The sequence below is a fragment of the Tupaia chinensis genome, unplaced genomic scaffold (genome assembly GCF_000334495.1).
Source record: "Tupaia chinensis unplaced genomic scaffold, TupChi_1.0 Scaffold000018_1, whole genome shotgun sequence".
Lineage (NCBI taxonomy): Eukaryota > Metazoa > Chordata > Mammalia > Scandentia > Tupaiidae > Tupaia > Tupaia belangeri.
In genome coordinates, this window is record NW_006159448.1 from 1,508,196 (window position 1) to 1,527,489 (window position 19,294).

The 19,294-nt window shown below is 37.0% G+C and overlaps 1 protein-coding gene across 19 annotated transcripts in view; it reads left to right on the forward strand.

Annotated features, from left to right (window-relative positions):
* MAP2 (microtubule associated protein 2) overlaps positions 1–18,486 on the forward strand; it is a 349,368-nt gene extending 330,882 nt beyond the window's left edge. For 15 of the 19 annotated variants that reach the window (XM_014586193.2, XM_027770184.1, XM_014586191.1 and 12 more), the window contains 4 exons: positions 13,312–13,404; positions 15,695–15,776; positions 17,812–17,924; positions 18,150–18,486. In XM_014586193.2, coding sequence (XP_014441679.1) covers positions 13,312–13,404; positions 15,695–15,776; positions 17,812–17,924; positions 18,150–18,365 — 504 coding nt within the window. In that variant the 3' untranslated portion in view covers positions 18,366–18,486. The remainder of the gene's footprint in view (positions 1–13,311; positions 13,405–15,694; positions 15,777–17,811; positions 17,925–18,149) is intronic. The other 4 variants (XM_006140067.2, XM_006140074.2, XM_006140075.2 and 1 more) reach the window with 1 other exon arrangement.
* The last annotated feature ends 808 nt before the right edge of the window (positions 18,487–19,294 follow it).

A 19,294-nucleotide genomic window follows, 5' to 3' on the forward strand; every position in this document is an offset into this window, starting at 1 on the left:
ATGGTGAAAACCTCTCAAAAAAAAAAAAAAAAGAATTTTTAGATGATTGTTTAACAGATATTTTCCTAATTATCTATCCCTTTGTGCATTTTAACTTCAGAGATTAAAGCTACATATCTAGTAGGAATTGAAGTTTTCTACTTTAGATCCTGACCATAAGCTTGTTTGACTCTCTTTTTAGTGATTCCAATTTTCTTTTTCCTTCTCTAAAAATTTTCTATCTTCTATTTTTTCATGTTCTCTCCTAAATCAGTGCATGGTCCAGCAAGTCTCTTCTTTTTTGATAATAGAGACAATTCTGTATGGTTCTAGTGAATGAAACTGTAGCTTTAAACTTTTGATTAAGATTAATAATTTTGAATGAAGTTATTAGTAAAGTTCATGTATTAACTCCTAAATTCAGCTCCAGAACAAACATTCCAACCAGGATCCGTGGAGTTCTGGCTTTACCAGAAAAAAAATGCAAATATTATTTAATGTTTCCCTTATAGTATTGATCTAAGTTCAACTCTTTGTGTCATTGAAGAGATCAAGGTAAACATCCAAGAAAGTAATAACTTCCTTTGTCCATGAACAAATTTGTAATGCCCCTTCAATATTCCATGAAAGCCTTTTCTTTTAACTTCAACAGTTTTTCTGCCACTCTTTTTCTTGTCTCTTATTACCTGCTATCCCTCCTTCAAGCCCATGAAACTCTATTTTTATACTTGTGTAAAAAAAGTTCTTGCCAAAATGTGAAACTGTCTAGGATTTCTACTTAGTGTTGAAACGAATATCAGAGCTGCTCCTTCCTCTAGCAACCAACTACTGTGTTGTCTTATGATTCTGTTCAAGAAACTTCAAAAGGCTTATAAAAACAGTCACATGAGAGGAGAGAGATCAATATGCTCTCTTCAAAACAATTATAACATTCTAGATTTTTTTCTTGAAAGAGATTTTTGCTATAGGGTGCTGTTTGTCAGAGGGTCAGAAACAGAAAGAAAGTGAGAGATCACCCTCCAGGGGTGTTGGCTATGCTGCAGTCCTTTCTCTTCTGGTCTCCTCTTAGGATTGTGGACACAGACACACACACACACACACACACACACACACACACACACACTCACTCACTCACAGCATCCAGCATGAGTTTTAAGCTGCCGGGTTCAGGACTTGAACCGTAGTTGCCTATGTGGGAGTCCAGCGACGTAACCATTACTCCATCAGCTGGCCCTGAAAGATTCTTTTAATAAAATAATATTATAGAAGATATGAGCTACAAGAAACTTTTTAAGCAAAAGAAGTTTAAATTCTACCAAATTTAATCCTATAATGCCAAAAAAAAAATTCTTGCATTCATTGAAATTTTGCACACCAAAAAGAAGGAAATATTCAGGCTTTTAGAAATATTCAAACTTTGTGTTCTTTTTATGTTTACATGTAAATAATAGAAAAGACAAAGTTGAATAAAATCAATTTAGTATTAATTGTAATGGTTTTCATTTTAGCTTTTGATGAGATAAACCTTAAAATAGAGTAACTATTGGACCAGCAGTTAGTGTAATGGCTATGTCACTGAACTCCCATGTAGTCAACTGTGGTTCAAGTCCCAGACCCGGTGGCTTAAACTCACACTGGGCACATGTGTGAGGATGCCCAAGATCCCAAGAGGAGAAGGGAGGAGGAGGGATTGCATGGCTATCCCCCTGAGGGGTGATTTCTCACTTTCTATCTCTCTGTCTCTGTCTGTCTTTCTGGTGAGTGCACATGCCCTATAGCAAAAAACTCTCAAAAAAAAAAAAAATAGAGTAACTTGTGGGCCAGCCCCATGGCCTGATGGTTAAAGTGGTTGGCTCCCACATGACCCACTGTGTATTTCAAGTATGTATTTCAAGATTAATGGCCCACTGTATATTTTCTCCTTAAAAAAAAAAAAAAAAAAAAAAAAAAAAACAGGAGAAAAAGCATGCTCAATGGGAAATAGTCGGTCTGCAATTTCTCTCCCTCCTTTCAGGATTTTGGGCATACACATACACACATACGGTTTTTGTCAAGTTACCAGATCCAACACTCTGAACTATGTAGTTGGCCAGGTGGTGACCAACTGTCTTAACCACCAGGCCACAGGCTCATCCAGAGATCTCTTCTTTCATAATAAAAGTGTTAACCTACTGCAGAATGATCCTATCTCAGCAATAGAATTCTTGGGAAAAAAATTCCACAATAATGAAATAATGAAATGGCTTTCATTGCAGGAGGTTTTTCCTCACCACGCTAATAAATAGATGAAAGATTTTGCCTTCTATGTTGTGATAGATAAAATAAATATCTTTAACTTAAAGTGGGAAATGAATTAGGAAATTGATGTGCTTTGTAAATAGTGTCCTTACAGTATATGATCTTCTCAAACACTTCTCAGGGAGTGAAGAAAGGTTCTTTTTCTGTTAAACCGGAAGTTTTAACTGACTTATTAGAGTTTGCACTTTATAATGTGACTGCAAAAATTTTTTAATGGTAAGGCTTCCTGGAAATTATAAAGATCTTTTAAAAATCTTTAAAGATCTTTTTTATGTGATCAAGAATTTGTAAGTGCACGTTCTTGAAGAAATCAAAGCCACTGGCATATTGTTACCAATTGCAAATTGATTATCCTAAAATATTTGCATAAATAGTGGGCAACACGGAGTCATTGAAGAGGACAGGACAATTGCTATAATTTCTGCAGGAGCCAGGTTTTGTAGGAATGACATGCAGTTTCTAGGTATCAAGCAAAATAGTTATACGATTCTTACTAATAAAGCTGGGAGTCAATTTGAAGGTTTATCTTTTATTCATCTGCACAGTTTCTAATGTAAAATTTGAAGTGTTATTTTGTAAATGATTTAATTTTGAAATCTTTCTTTTTGTTGTTTTAAAGTTTGTGTAATCACAGAGGATTGGAAGGGGAGCTGTTTAATAATGGATGTGTCTTGGGAACTCAACAACTTCCCAAATTGTGAAACTTTATTATTTGTCCCTGATTTGAACATATATTACCGTTCTGTGTGTATACATTTTGTGTCTAAGACTGTTATCCCTTCTGTAAAAGTCCAGTTCTTTCCCCGTCTGTCCCTCTCTATCTCCCTCTTGTGAGCACATGCACCCTATGACAAAAATCTTAATATATATATACACAAAGAGCAATACTTTTCCTTTATGAAAAGAATGTAAAATTTATGACCCCATTGCCTTACCCTAGAGTATTACTCTAGCATTTAAATATAAGTTTATTTAGATAAATTTATTAGACTAAAACTTATGAGGTATATACTTATTTTCTAGAAATAAAGCAATACTGGTTTCTATTTCTTAGTTCTATATAAATCCATTGAATTAAAGGATATTGGTAATCAGAGATACTTATTCTATTCTAATTCTCATGTTTCACAGAATACAAAACAGAAGTCTTCACATTACTGTTCACGTGACTGTTATTCTTTAATGATTCATCTGAAAGTCAGAGTCTATACGCTCTGTTTAATGAGTCGCTTTTCTACAAAATATAAAATTTTATATAATTTAGTCTTTCATTTTTTTAAATTTTTATGGCATAACATGAAAATGTTCATTTAATTTTAAAAATGCCTTGCATGCCAAGATTGCTTTATCACATTAGAATTGAAATTTGAGGCTTCTTAACCTTTACAATATTTTTTATTAAATAATTTCATGCAAATAAAGTGTTTTATTAATATGTGACTGAACATAGGTCCTATACTACATCATATTTGGAAAGTTATAGTACCTTTTCATTGTATTTTTTGTTGTCTCTTATAACTGAGAAATTATTTTGAAAATCATACTGAAAACCTGGTGTGGTTTTTTTGTTTGTTTTTGTTTTTGTTTTTTTGCTTTTTGTTTTTTTGCTATAGGATATGTACTCTTTCCAGAGAGAAACAGAGAGAGAAAGTGAGAAGTCACCCCTCAAGGAAAGGGATGGTAATGCTGCAATCCCTTGTCTGCCATTCTTCTCTTGGGATTTTGGGCACATACATGTGTGTACATGACCAATGTGATTTTTTAAGCCACCACTTCTAAGACTCAAACCACAAGTCAATCAGCAAGTTAACACCACACCACCTGCTGACCCTAAAAGCCAAGGGAAAATAGAATATACTTCTCTAACTTTAATTTTTATAGCTAATATCAAGGATCATAATAAAATATTAACTTTAATATCAACTTGGGAATCTTAAAAATAACATGAGAGTTGGGACCAGCAGTTAGCGTAATGGCTACGTCACTGGACTCCCATGTAGTCTACTACGGTTCAAGTCCAGAACCCGGTGGCTTAAATTTATGCCGGGCATGTGTGTGTGTGTGCCCAAGATTCCGAGAGGAGAATGGAGGAGAAGGGATTGCGTCATGGCCATCCTCCTGGGAGTGATTTCTCACTTTCTGTCTCTCTCTCTTTCTGTCTTTCTGGCGAGTGCATGCACTCTATAGCAAAAACCTCTCAAAAAAATAAATAAATAAATAACATGAGAGTTGTCATCTATTTCTTTGGTATTCTGGAAATGCAAAGTTTTACATTAATTTACTCAATTATTTATTCAACAAATATTTTTTTCTGAGCACTTTCTCTGTATCAGCCTATATTATAGGTACTGAGAATATAACAATAAACAACACAGACAAAACTTTCTGAAATTTTTGCCTTTTATGGGGTTTACATTTCAGGAAAAAAAAAAGTCAGTCAAAACAAAAATGAGATAAAAAATATGTGAAAGGTGCTAAATGTGGAGGAGAAAAATAAAGACATGTGAGAGTCTTATGATATGTAACCAGGAGATTTAATTTCTGACAGGGTGCCTAGGAGGTACCTAAGTAGTTGATATTTTAATAGAAATTCCAAGGATGTGGAGTAAACCATTAGATAACTGGAGAAAAGCATTTTACAAACAGAACTACACATACGGAGTCCCTGAGGTCGTAGCAGGCCTAGGATGTTCTAAGAAAAGCAAAGATCTCAGTGTCTGATGCCATAAGATCTTTGAGAATAAAGTTAAAACTACTTATTATTTTAATACTCATATTACTGTTAAAATCACAAGATTTTAATGTCAAACCAAAGATTGGAGTCATCTTTTCATCTTTCTTCTCTTCATCCCCTATCTTGGCCAGCTTTAAATGCTAATGATTCTGTGTGCTAAACAGCTCCTAAATCTGCCCGTTTCTCTCTCTACTCAGTACTACCCAAGCACAGCATATATTATCTCTTATTGATATCTCTGCAGTCATCCTTAAATTGATCTTCCTGATCTGCTTTTTATTTTTTTCCTCTGTCTGATATGCTCTCTAGACAATGGCTGAAGTCTTTTGGTCATATTTGTAATTAAACATTCCATTGTATTCTTTTTTTTTTTTTTTTGGAGAGATTTTCGCTATAGAGCACGTGCACTCGCCAGACAGACAGAGAGAGACATAGAGACAGAAAGCGAGAAATCACCCCCCCAGGGGAGATGGTCATGCTGCAATCCCTTCCCCTCCATTCTCCTCTAGGGATCTTGGGCACGCACGCACACGCGCTCGGCGTGAGTTTTAAGCCACCGGGTCTGGGACGCAAATCACAAACCGCGGTTGACTACGGGGGAGTCCAGTGACATAGCCATTACCCTAACTGCTGGTTCCCCATTCTATTGTATTCTTATTTAATGTCCATGATGTCTTACCTATTACAAGCTCAAAAAAAAAAACAGGGACAAAGTTCACCTTGTCCTCATGGTCCCACACTTAGTAGGAGCTTCATAAATATTTATTCAGTGAATTTTGAATGGATATAGAATACTGTTTCTGAAGAGAGGAGTTCTTTCTAGTGATATTGTTGAGAGTGTGAATGCCTTAATCCATTACAGTTATCCAAAGAAACCTCCCATGTTTAGACTACAGTGGACTTAGGAGCTAAGTTCTTATTTTGACTCTTCTTTTAAAATATTGTAAGTACTGACTGGAGAGAAATGAGAGAGGTTCTCAGGTTTCTTACTTGTAGAACAGAAGCAACAAAATACTCCTTTTTGTTTGTTTATTTGTTGGTTTTTGTTTTTTGTTTTTTATATAGTACCACTTCATTTACATTAACCATGAGGTCACATTAAACTCTCAAATGCATGATTTGCTTAAGAGTATGATAGTAATTTTGCATTACAGCTCATCAAAAAATGTAAGTTCAGATAGTCTAATAGATTCTCTGTGTTTATGCTACAGAAAGAAAACTGAAGTTGAGTTGAAAAGCAGTGTCTTCAGGGCCAGCAGGTGGCAAAATAGTTAGGGTCCTGGACTCCCACGTGGCTGACCACAGTTCGAGTTCCAGACCATTGGCTTGAAACTCACACCAGGCATATGTATGCGCACGCCCAAAATCCCAAGAGGAGAATGGAAAGTTTGTAATTAGAAAACAGGGAGTAATAGAGAGAGAGGAGAAAGGAATAAAATCAGTGAAATGTAGAATGGAATCATCTTTACGTATTCTTAGAAAGTCATCCACATTCTTTTCTTTAGGTTTTGTATATGCTAATTGAATAGTTTACTTTCAATTTTATATTCAAGAAGAAAAAGAGCTAATTCTGGAGCCAATTAATAAATTAAAGTGAAAGAGGATTTTTCCCCTGTTACATAAAATTATAATGGTTACCACTGTGAAGGTTGACTGGGTGCTATTAACATACAGGCATGTTTATTAAAATATAAGACTAAAGAAAAGGATTGAATGAGTTTTTTTAAAAAAAAAACATTTATTTTTTTCATTAAACATTCTTGAAGATTGTTAGATGTTATATGACAAAAGACGTCTCTATAGGCAGAAAAGAGGTTTTTGTTGGTTGTGTTGTGTTTCTTTTCTTAATCTCCCCTAGTGTCTTGCCCTTATTTAATTTTGGGTTCTTCCCAAACCATTTCTTTCCATCTCCTTAGAACTGTAATAAGTACTAAATAAGAGAAATAATAATAATAAATAAATAAAACCCTATGAACTTCAGTCAACCCAGCATGAATCAAAACTATTTACTGAATTCGTTACTTTATAATGACAAGGTAGTTTTCTTTTTAATAGTATCAAAGTCATCATTATCCCATAATGAAAACTCCTTATGATCAGGCACCCTGTCTTTATTGAATAGTACTTTTATAATTCTAATTCATAATGTCTCTACATAACTATAATGTCTTTTACAGAGCAATGAAAAGTTTTGGAACTAGGATTAGCAAATATTAATTACTGAAAACTATGAAAAAATTACTACTTTGGGTTTATAAAGTTGAGTGCTGTAGAGCCTCTTTTTATTTGCTGCTCATTCACAAGCCAAGCAAGGAGATAGGAACAAGCCTTGAACCTCAGGTTGTTTTGGGATACTTGGCCATACTATTTATAAGTTACTCTCCTCGGGACCAGCAGATGGTGCAATAATTATGTCACTGGACTCCCACATGGATGACCACAGTTTGAGTCCCAGGCCTGGAGTCTTGAAACACACCAGATGCATGTGCATGCGTGCCTAAATCCTGAGAGGGGAATGGAGGAGAAGGGATTGTGGCAGGGTCATCCCCTCTGAGGGGTAATTTTTCGCTTTCTGTCTGCCTGTCTGTCTCTCTGTCTCTACTGAAAACACACGCATCCTATAGCAAAAATCTCTCTCAAAAAAAAAGTTACCTTCCTCACTGATTTGGTGCACTATTCCTAGGAATTTCTTAAAAATGTAAACTAAAGAAAAAAGTTAATCTCAAGATATTATAGTATATGAATTTGTAAAAGCTCATTATCTCTTCATTTTCATGAATCACAATGCCTATCACACTTAACTTTTTTTCCACCTCCCATTGATAGACCATCTAAATATATTTAACAACAAACCTAGTGACAAAACTCATTAATGTCTGTTTCACCAAAAAATTCTTTCCAAATTCTCCACCTTTATTCATTCACCCTAAGTTTTTTCTGTGTATTTCTACTTCCTGTGCCATGTTGCATAGCCTAAATAGGAATATTGGTCCTTCCATCATATCCTTTGCCTTCAGAGTTTTTTGGAACTGTGCTTTTGGACATAAACTGTTATTTCTGTTTAAACGTGTTGTTGAAATTTATTGCTTACTTTTGATATAGATAAGTTTGAGGAAACTATTGGTCAGTATAAGCATGATTGTTTAAAATTTAGAATGGACTATAATGTTGAGTATCTGAATGCATTTTAACCAGAGTGCAAAGTTAATAGTTAAATCTTTGAATAACATTATCTGTGCCAGAAAACTTTCGATCTTCAGGACTAACTGCTCTACTTACATTTTGGGTTCAGTGTGTGATACTTCAGGATTTTATAGAAGGTAGTTTTCATTAAACTTAATGGGAAATACTTTTGAGGAAGACAGAAGAGTATTTTGGTAATGCAAGGACAGAAGAGGGCTTCATTTTAAGCACTGCTGAAAAATGATGGAACCCAAAGGAGTTTAATCCTCTGCAAGGCTGAGGGGAAGTCAGCTGACTGACACTGTCCATTGCCTGTCACAAAAGCACTCTTTCTAAGACAACGTCAGATGGGGAAAGAAAAAAATGATGCAGCCACTGAAGTTCATACCTAGAGAACGCCTAAGGGTTCCAACGGAATCCAATCATTTGGCCTCCCAGTTACTCTGTGTGTCTTTTGATAAAGAAAGCAGCACCAGAAAGTGTAAATTTTTAAAAAATCAGAACCTTTTTGCTCAAGAAACTTAAGTTGACGTTAGGATGAATGTCTCTGGGTTATAATTTTTTTTTACTAGAAACTGTGTATTAGAAGTACATTTTCTTGGGACCAGCAGATGGCCTAATGGTTATGTCACTGGACTCACACGTAGTCCACTATGGTTCGAGTCCCAGACCCAGTCACTTAAAACTCACGCTGGGCGCATGTACATACATGCCCAAGATCTCTAGAGGAGAATGGAGAAGAGATTGTGGCATGGCCATCCCCACTGTGGGGTTATTTCTCACTTTCTGTCTCTCTGGTGAGTACACGTGCCCTATAGCAAAAATCTCTTTCTTGGAAAAAAAAAAGTACATTTTCCTTCATTTGAGATGTTTCATAGTTCCAACAACTGGTAAGAGTTGCTCTTGTCTGCAGGCATACCCTGCATTTTTGTCTTCCTATCTTTTTCTAGAGTATCTCCCTTTTAGGAGCAAAAAATGTAAACTTCTCTGAGGGAAAAATTAGGCTTAAAGGCAGAGAGGAAGTACAGCGACAGATCATTTCAATTAAACTGTCATGATACAATTGAATTAGTGTCACACAAGGAAAATCCAGAAAGTAACTACAATGTTCTTCCCTAGCATGGTGGAAGTATAAAATTAGTAAAAAAAATAAAATAAAATAATCCTAAGTAATTTTAGTCATTTAATCTATATCATACATTCTTCATGCTTATATGACTCTTATGTAAATGGAAAGTCTATGCAAGTATATCACCGTAACTTACATAAAACCCATGAGACAAAGGTCTTTTTTGCCATTCTCCTATTGGAGGTATTAATTGGGCTAAGCCTTGAAGGAGAATCCTTACAGACACCTTGGAATGAGGGCATTCTAAAGAAAGATAATAAAGAAAAAAGCACAGGGATGTAACTGAAAAGGTCTTTAAACTATGAAATGTAAAACAGTCTGGCCAAATATTAAGTATAATATAAAGCATAAAGAAGATACTAGAAAAGAAGGCTCAAAAGTCAGAATTACTGAGAACTCTAGTTTTGCCTCCTAGGTAATTTAGATGCATTTATTATGAAATAAGAATTTGGGGGAATTTTTGAACAGGGCAGAGCTTTCAAAAGATGATACAATTAATTGATATAATATTTTTCACTTCTGCTGTGAAGTAAGCAAAAGCAAAATTGCCACATTCTTTCAAATCATCCCATTTTGTATTAATAGTACAAATAATAGTTTTGGTAAAAATAAATTGACAAATATTCAAATGTGGTTTAAAGATAATCTTAGGTAAAGATTATTTAAAACTTTTTTTCTCTGTATCATGATATACAAAGCTAGTGCATTTGTCTGGGGGGACCAGCAGTTGGCATAATGGCTATGTCACTGGACTCCAATGTAGTTGACCATAGTTCGAGTCCTGCAGCCGGTGGCTTAAACTCACACTGAGCACGTGTGCGTGCATGCCCAAGATCCCCAAAGGAGAATGGAGGAGAAGGGATTGTGGCATGGCCAATCCCCTGGGGAATGATTTCTCACTTTCTGTCTCTCTGTCTTTGTCTTTCTGGCGAGTGCATGCTGCCTATAGCAAAAACCTCTCCAAAAAAAAAAAAGGAAAAAAAGAAAGCTAGTGTATTTGTCAAACAGAAACCTATTGTATATTTTTAGGGAATCTTTAGGATGTTAAAATAATTTACCTGGGGCCAGCAGATAGTGTGGTGGTTAAGGCACTGGACTTCCACATGGCCAACTGTGGTTCCAGTCCCAGACTTGGTGACATGAAATAAGGCTGAGCACATGTGCATGTATGCCTAAAATTCCAAGAGGAGAATAAAGGAGAAGGGATTGAAGCATTGCCATCACCTTTGGGGGATGATTTCTCACTTTCCCTCTGTGTGTCTCTTTGGCAAGCACATGCACCCTATGACAAAAGCCTAAATCATAATAATTAATAATAATAATTAATAATAATAATTTACCCTTGACATAGTCTTTCAAGAAAAGTTTTTTTTTCTAAAAAATGGTAATTCTCAAAGAGATAAATCTTTATATAGATCCATCTATGCGATTAACAAAGTTAAAATTCAGCTCTTTTATTAAAAACTTAATAGGAGGGACTAGCAGATGGTGTAATGGTTACTCTTTGGAATCTCATGTAGTCAACCTCAGTTCATGTCCCAGACCTGGCAGCTTGAAACTCACACCAGGAGCATGTGTATGTGTTCCCAAAATCCTGAGAGGAGAATGGAAAAGGGATTGTGGTGTGGCCATCCCCTCGGGGTGGGGTGATTTTTCACTTTCTATCTCTCTATCTCTCCAGTGAGTTCATGCACCCTATAGCAAAAAAAACTCTTAAAAAAAGAGTAATTGGAAATATGATCTTTTTCTTCACACTAGCTATATATTTTTCTGTTTTATGGAATGCTTTCTGAGGACTGCTATTATTTGTGGAATTAATTCTAAGGTGTTAATTATTTGTACAGGATTCTAGAAATGTTTGGCATGAAGTAATCTTTCATTTTGCTAAGGCATAAATGTGAGTCACATATTCTCAGTAAGTATCCAGGTACATGCTGTCAAGTTAGTGTGTGAATCCTACCAGGCCTCGAGCACCCACTGTCCAAAGTGGTTTTGTTTCTCTCTACTCAACCTTTCAGCAAGATGGAGAATGAAGATCTGGAGGGGCCACTGATATTTATTATGTCATACTTTGCTTCATTTTAGACAATAACAATATAATATGAAGTTATTACAAGATGGAAGTATGTAAAGGATGTGCCAGTAATGCCTCTTGAAGTTCTACTTCACATTTTAAATTGAGCAGATTAAGAATGAGAAAGCCTACCATTGAAAAAGTCCAGTTGATTGTTTCCCTGTGAAATCTATGACTCACTAGAAAAATGTGAGAAAAATCAACAGAAGTTCTAGAGTGTTAAGATTCTAAATCATCTCTAAATAATGCTGGCAATGTGACTCTTTGGGACTGAATCATTTGTTTTGGATATAATAAAAATTGTCACACAGTTGATTAAATGTTAAGGTCAAAAACAGATTTATGCAACCAAATTTGGAAATTTCATTTTTGCAATAAGTGAATCATGTTTGAATTTTGTTTTGATCACTTGGTAATGAGTCACTTGATGGGTACTCTAATGATCTCTAAAGTATAATTTGTAAATGAAATAAGAAATCTCGTATATCCCTAAGGAGTAGTAGAATGACTCACAAAAATTCTATCTTATTTCTAAAATAATTAAATACTCATGGAGAATAACTTAAATTCTTATAATTAGAAATAATAAATCAAATGGTTGACTTTCAGGAAGTAATTTATCTATGAGGTGTTGAGTATAATGATCTTTATTGGCTTCAGACTATCTGTATCTACAGTTAACACGAAACATGTACAACACAGCTACATTTATTGTTAATATAAACTCTGAAATATCCTTTTAAAATTTTTATTATCCTCTAAAAGAGTAGACCAATCATCCTGTCTTCTGAATTCTAGTTTTGACAAGAGGTCCTTCCCTTGGGTTGCTACTGAGAGCCGTCAATGATATTTCCCTGTGAGGGACAAGCTATCTTGTCAGTGTTAGGCAGGCACTGAGATTTGCACTTTGCCCAGTTAAAAATAGTCAGGATTCAATGTCCTTTTGAATTTTTTATTATTTTCTGCAAATACAAACAGATGTGCTAACATTCTTAGAGATGGCTGGCTATACATCTAGGGTAAATTTATCTAGACGTTTTTAAAGAATTATTTATTTAACTTTAATAATCATTAATGGACTAATCTGTCTGACCTTATACCGAGGAACTAGCCATGGACCTTGATTTTCTGACCTCTAAAATAGGAAGAATGCTTCCACACAACCATCCACAGACAATGACTTCTCCTGAGCAGTTGTCAGAGAGGGTCCTTCAAAAGGCCCTAGCAGAAAACCTGCTAGTGAATTTTAAAACCCTTTTTATCAGAGCAGAACCAGAGTCTCTTTGCTGACCCTCCAGGAAAAACAAGATTCTTCCCCTACGTGAATGAGAATGCTGACCTGTAGTGTTCAGCCAAGCTAGTTGTGAACCTCACTGAGCTATGGGGACCAGGAGAACAGTAATGTCAGGTGTATGAGGTGATTAATAATTGTAATAGGTGACAATGTGTGTTGGGCAAGTGCACACATTCTGGTTACCTGTACCCAGCAGCTTAAAAGAAAAATACACAGTGAAATTCCTCTAATTCCTTCAAGATCCTGGGCTGAACCATGCTGAACTATGCTATTGAGCCTTCCACAGAGGAGAACTGAGTCCAAATGTTGTTGCCTGTGATACTGGCTGCCTCCCTTCACAGATGACCTGAGTTTCTCCTTCTAATTGTTTCCACATTACACCTTTGTACAGTGTGATACCTAAGGCTCTGTAGCATTTGGTCCTCGAACATGCGGAGCATTGGGAGTTCATTTGTTGCATCATAGAACGACTCTTCTGTTCTATTTGGTAGCCTTTTCTCTTAAATGATTATGTAAATGGAAGGAAATCTGAAGCCTCCTTGGTGCTACCCATTCTGGTTACCTATACCCAGCAGCTTGAAAGAAAAATATACAGTGAAGTTACTTCCAATTCCTTTTAGGTTAGGATTTTAAACAAGAAGATCGATTTTAGCAAAGTTCAGTCCAGATGTGGCTCCAAGGATAACATCAAACATTCTGCTGGGGGCGGAAATGTAAGTAGAAGTTGATTAGAAAACTAGACCGTGTGGAGCCATCTGCACAGCCCACACCTGGTCTCCTTTCCTGCCTTCCTCCTCACACACGCCCGCCTTCTCGCTGCTGTTCACCTGTCCCCTGGCGTGGTAGCTTGTCAACCCTGCCTTTTCTGTGATGGGTTTCCCATCCTTCCTTGTAAGATTGTCAGCACATGTCCTGCTTTCGGTTGAGAGAGAAAACCTTAATGGGATGCACCATGGTTTTCCAGAGGATGGCAAACCCACTTCACTTGCCAACTTTGTTTGTGGGCCTTTCTGTCTTCGAGGTATTTCCTCATGCTGTCTCTTCTCTCCTGCACAAACCAACGGGGCACACACTATTCTAGCTCTCTAAATTACCCTCGAGGCAGAGACTGATACACTTGAAAGTGCCTGAACTATATATGATGTCAATCATCCATGGTTCATTATTCATGAAAGCTTGGATATCATTTAGAATAATACAAAACTGGTGAAGTGTGATTCATCTATAATTCACACTGAAAGGATTGAAGTCCTAGTATACACTTTGTGTTGATGATTTTTCCTGACTCTTTCATTTAGTGGAAATAATATCCTGTGAGAGGAAAGGAGAGGAGAATTATGTGTTTGTAAGTGTGGTTGAAGCAGTTGAAATGGTCAGGCAAACCCAAGCTAACAGAAGCATAGTTCTTTATAAAAAAAGAAATTTCTTTTAAGAAATGAACCAGGCTGACTCTCTAGTCTAGAGATCCAGTCACCTAAACTACAATTTCTGATCATTTATGCCCCAGGTATAGGGCATCAAATCTAAAATCCGCAGCTGTCTTATAACTCATGGCTACTTGCTTATCCACTAGGCAGAAATGAAATGAAGCAGAGAAGGGAGAGAGAAATGCCTTCTATGAGGGGCTGTCACTTCTAATCAAAGTAGCTCCACTGAACACAAAACTGTCACTGTCATGGGAAGTCAATGGCAATGTTTGCAGGGCTCCTTCAAGGATGCTGGCCTTAGCCTTGGGGTCAATATTTACGCTGACATGTGTGCTCTCCTCCCTTTTGCTCTTGCTGTAAGTGCACACCATATTATCCTCTCTCAGAAGCAGTCCCAGTCCTGGTAAACAATTTGAGAGTATCAGAGAATGGAACCCAGCTATCCTCTAACACAGATGCTGCTGGTCAAACACTTACGTGAAAAAGGATAAACTGGGTAACTAAAAATCTTTAAGTAAAGAGAGGCGCTTCCAACCTCTAAAAGAATAGCCTTAACTTTTTTCTCTTGAAAAGAATCATTTGTTTAAATATGTGGATACCCTGGCCTCGACCCCATGATGTCGGATTCAGTAATTTCATGTACTTCTTTGATGCAGATGGGTAATGAGCCACACTTGAAGAAGCACTGCTTCAAATGTTGGAATAAAATGCTAAAAGCAAAAAATAAATGTTGCTAGCATTTTATAATTTGGTGTGAAAACAAACAAACAAACAAACAAAAACTACTCAGCCAAGATATGTTAACTTAGTAACCATTTAGGAAAGCATATTTAGAACTCTCTTCTTCTTGTATCTTAAAGCAATGTTGGTCTTCTCTTAGCAATGAACAACATTGGTCATTTGTATGTAACAATCATTTTATTTTTTAAAGTTTATTCACCCATTTTTTTCCATGAGAGAAAGAGACAAGAGAGATAAAGAGAGAGGGGGGCACCACCAATCATGTCTTCATGTCATGATCCACCCTAGCCTCAGCCAGCCTGAACCATGTACATACCTGGAGTGTATGGGGAGACCTCAGGACATGAACCTGGGACCTTCCCATGTGGGTTCAGCATTGCAGAGCATTGTGTTACAGCTATGTCACTATGGCTGGCTCTGAATATCATTCTATAATGAATAATTAATATTTTCCCTTGGCTCTTTGCTTATGGAAAGATTTAACATGGTATGGCTAAGTTTTCCAAGTAGAAGCTCACCTTATTAATATGAGTGTTTCTATCCTCTTGTGGCATGATCTTTTTTCTACTAATGATACCTTTTGTTCCAGGATTTTCTTTCACTTGGATCACTCTTTCTAATCCAAACATGGGAGAACATTTGGGAAATTGCTTTTTGGTGTGTGTGTGTGTGTGTGTGTGTGTGTGTGTGTGCACGCGCATGTGAGTGTGTATCTCAACTTTGATTTCTGATCATGATGTTGTGAGTTTGGGTACGTTACTAGATTTTAAGTATAAGCTTGGGTGGGTTGCCCATGTCTAAAATATTTTAATCATGGTTTATATGGTTCACACAGGTACAAATTGTTACCAAGAAGATAGACCTCAGCCATGTGACATCCAAATGTGGCTCTCTGAAGAACATCCGCCATAGGCCAGGTAGATATTTAATTTTTAGTAGTTTGAGATATATTTTATTAGACTAAGGAAACAGACAGGCAGATTTTTTTGTTACTGTAAAATACCCAATTGGAAAGATACTTCAAAATCCTGATACTTAGTGGATTTGTTCATAGGAACTTAAGTTAGAAATTCAAGGCATCTTCATTTGTGATAAGTGAACTGAATTGCCATTAATAGGTCTTTTCTCACAGAACAGGTTAAAAATTAAAAGATGCATAGATACATATAACTTATGAACTCAACATGTTTATAAGATCCTTGAGTTCAGACTCATTAAGATTAGGGGAATTGTCAAAACTGTCTCATGCCAGCCTGTGACCTGGTGATTAAGGGTACGAGATCCCACATAGTCATCCACACAGTTCAAGTTCTGGACCTGGTGCCTTGAAAATCATGCTGAGGGAGCCAGCAGATGGTGTAGTGGTTAAGGCACTGGATTCCCACATAGTCGACAGCGGTTCAAATGGCTTGAAACACACTCCAGGGGCATGTGCGTCTATGCCTAAAATTCCAAGAGGAGAATTGAGAGGGGTTTTCAGATGACCATCCCCCCTGGTGGGAGGGGGTATTTCACACCTTCTCTCTCTCTTTTCTCTCTGATGAGTACGTGCACCCTATCACAAAAGTCTCTCTTAAAAAAATAAAATCATGCTGGGCATATATGTGTGCATGGACAAAATTCTGAAGGATGGAGAGATGAAGGAACAGGCATTGTGGTGTGGCCATTCACCATGAGGAGTGTTTTCTCCTTCTCTCTGTTATTGTCTCTCTGTCTCTATCTCTAGCAAGCACACACTTCCCATATGCAAAATTAAATTGAAAAATCCTGTCACAATAGTGTAAGACCAAATTTAGTGTCAGTTTATCCCTTGGCATCTGAATAAGAAGGGCATTGCCTAGGTTTTTATTTCCATCATTCCTATCTCCTAACTTTTCACCAGAAAAGTTATCAATGTTCAAAATTTTAAGATAAATAGGTTGCCCATTTGTGTACCATTTACAACCTAAAACATTTTGGATAACTGTTACCATGAAGAACAAGAGTTTCTTGTCAAGTTAATTTGCTCCCTTAAAAATAAGAGAATAGGGAGACCAGCAGATGGTGTAATGGCTATGTTGCTGGACTCCCCTGTAGTCGACCAGGTTCTAGTCCCAGACTCAGCGTCTTAAACTCACGCCAGGCATGTGTGCATGCATGCCCAAGATCCCGAGAGAAGAATCGAGAAAGGATTGAGGCATGACCATCTTCCCTGGGGGGTGATTTCTCGCTTTCTGTCTCTTTTCCTCTCTCGGTTTTTCTGGCGAGTACACAGGCCCTATAGCAAAAACTTCTCAAAAAAAATTTTTTTTAAATAAGAGAATAGGGGCCAGACGATGGTATAGTAGTTAAGGCACTGGACTCCCACATGAGTGACCTTAGTGGCTTAAAAATCGTGCCAGGAGTGTGTGTATGTGTGCCCAAAATCCCAGGAAGGAAGTGGAGGAGAAGAGACTATGGCATGGCCATCTCCACGGTGAAGTGATTTCTTACTTTCCTTCTCTCTCTCTCCAGCAAGTCCATGCATCCTATGGCAAAAACTTAAAATAAACAAAAAAGGAAAAGAAAAGAAAAGAGAGGAAAAGAGAGACCACATGCTCCAAGTTTTAGAAAAGATGCAATAAGATATTTTCATTGTGTTATTTTTAGAGCGTTTGTTATATTGATAAGAAAAGCACCTGTGAGTACTTAGATTACACATGGGAAAGGAAGCAAGGTGTTAATATATCAGACATTCCGTGTTATGATGCAAGAAAGTTGGCATTACCTTGAATTGAGTGGGGGGTGGGTTGGGATGGTATATGAACTAGAAATTCTGAGAGATACTTTCACATCTATGGTCAGAGGGACAGTGGACTTCAAAATTTTGTGCTTGGCAATGGTCAATCCCCCGTAATCTCTTTATGGAAATAGTCATCATACAAACAAGATTTCACTTTAGCAAGGCATTTAAAATCTCTTCCCTTCTCATAGGTGGTGGCCGTGTGAAAATTGAAAGTGTAAAACTGGATTTCAAAGAAAAGGCCCAAGCTAAAGTCGGTTCACTGGACAATGCTCACCATGTCCCCGGAGGCGGCAATGTCAAGGTGAGAGACAAGGTCATGAGCCAGTATTATCTGTTTGGTTTTTCATTGTTCTGAGATCCTCTCCACTGAACTGGGTCCCAGATTAAAGACCTGGACCGACAGCATGATAAGTGTGGTAGCAGAGCCCAGTAGAAGTCACATTACTCTCAGCTCTGGGATATAGAGAAAAAGCTAGGGCCAGTGACAATGCTTGGGTTAACAAGGACTGATGCTTGTCTTAAACAGATTGACAGCCAAAAGTTGAACTTCAGAGAGCATGCGAAGGCCCGTGTGGACCATGGGGCTGAGATCATTACACAGTCCCCAGGCAGATCCAGTGTGGCATCGCCCCGACGACTCAGCAACGTCTCCTCTTCTGGAAGTATCAACCTTCTCGAATCTCCTCAGCTTGCCACTTTGGCTGAGGATGTCACTGCTGCACTCGCTAAGCAGGGCTTGTGAATATTTCTCATTTAGCATCGAAGTAATAATACTTAGGCATGAGCTCTTGGCAGGAGTGGGCTCTGAGCAGGTGTTATATTCATTCTTTACAAATCATAAAATAAATAATCTCATCCCCAAACTGTAGTCATTGTTACAATTTTATATTTAAAAACATGAATAGCCTATTGCAGAAATTGACCTGGTTTCCATTTGCAACAGGAAGACACTGGCTTTACATGGGTACAATTGGACAATTATTTTTGCTCTGCTCTGTTTTGCATGGAGTTATTATTTTAAAAAATTGCATTTTTACCTTTCATGTGCCTGAAGGCTAGCCACTACATTCTGAAAGGCCTTGTTCAAATCCAAGCTGCTCATTTCACTATTCTGTTTCTGAGTGAAAAGATCAAAACTGCCCATTGTAACTTATTAACAGATTAAATTAAATCAAGGAGTCTGATTGCGGGAAAGGAAGAGCATGTAAGAAATACATTTTTTTAAAGTGTTATTTTGTATAAATGGGAAGAAAGATTCAATTAAGTTATTAACATTTGGGGCCTGGATAATTATATCAGAGTATGTCAATCCAATAAATTATTTAATTACAAAATAGTTATGAAGCATTGGAGCTGTGGTTGAGGAAGTGCTGTCAAAGTGCATCTCTTAGGAATGATGCACTTTCATTAGGAAGGACTCGTGTCTGAATAGAATGTCAGTTGATTGGCTAGATTTGTGTCCACACTACCAGTTTCATACCCCCTTTCCATCTGTTTGATACAGTATTATAGATATAAATATATATATATATATTTCTCTGTGGCCATTTGTGATACTTCCTCATATACTTGAATATTATACTTCTTTATTCACAGTATCTGTGTCTCCTGCACCCTTTGGTGTTGCAATTTTAGGTATGTGAAAGTAGATGTTAGCAGGGTTCTTTCCCT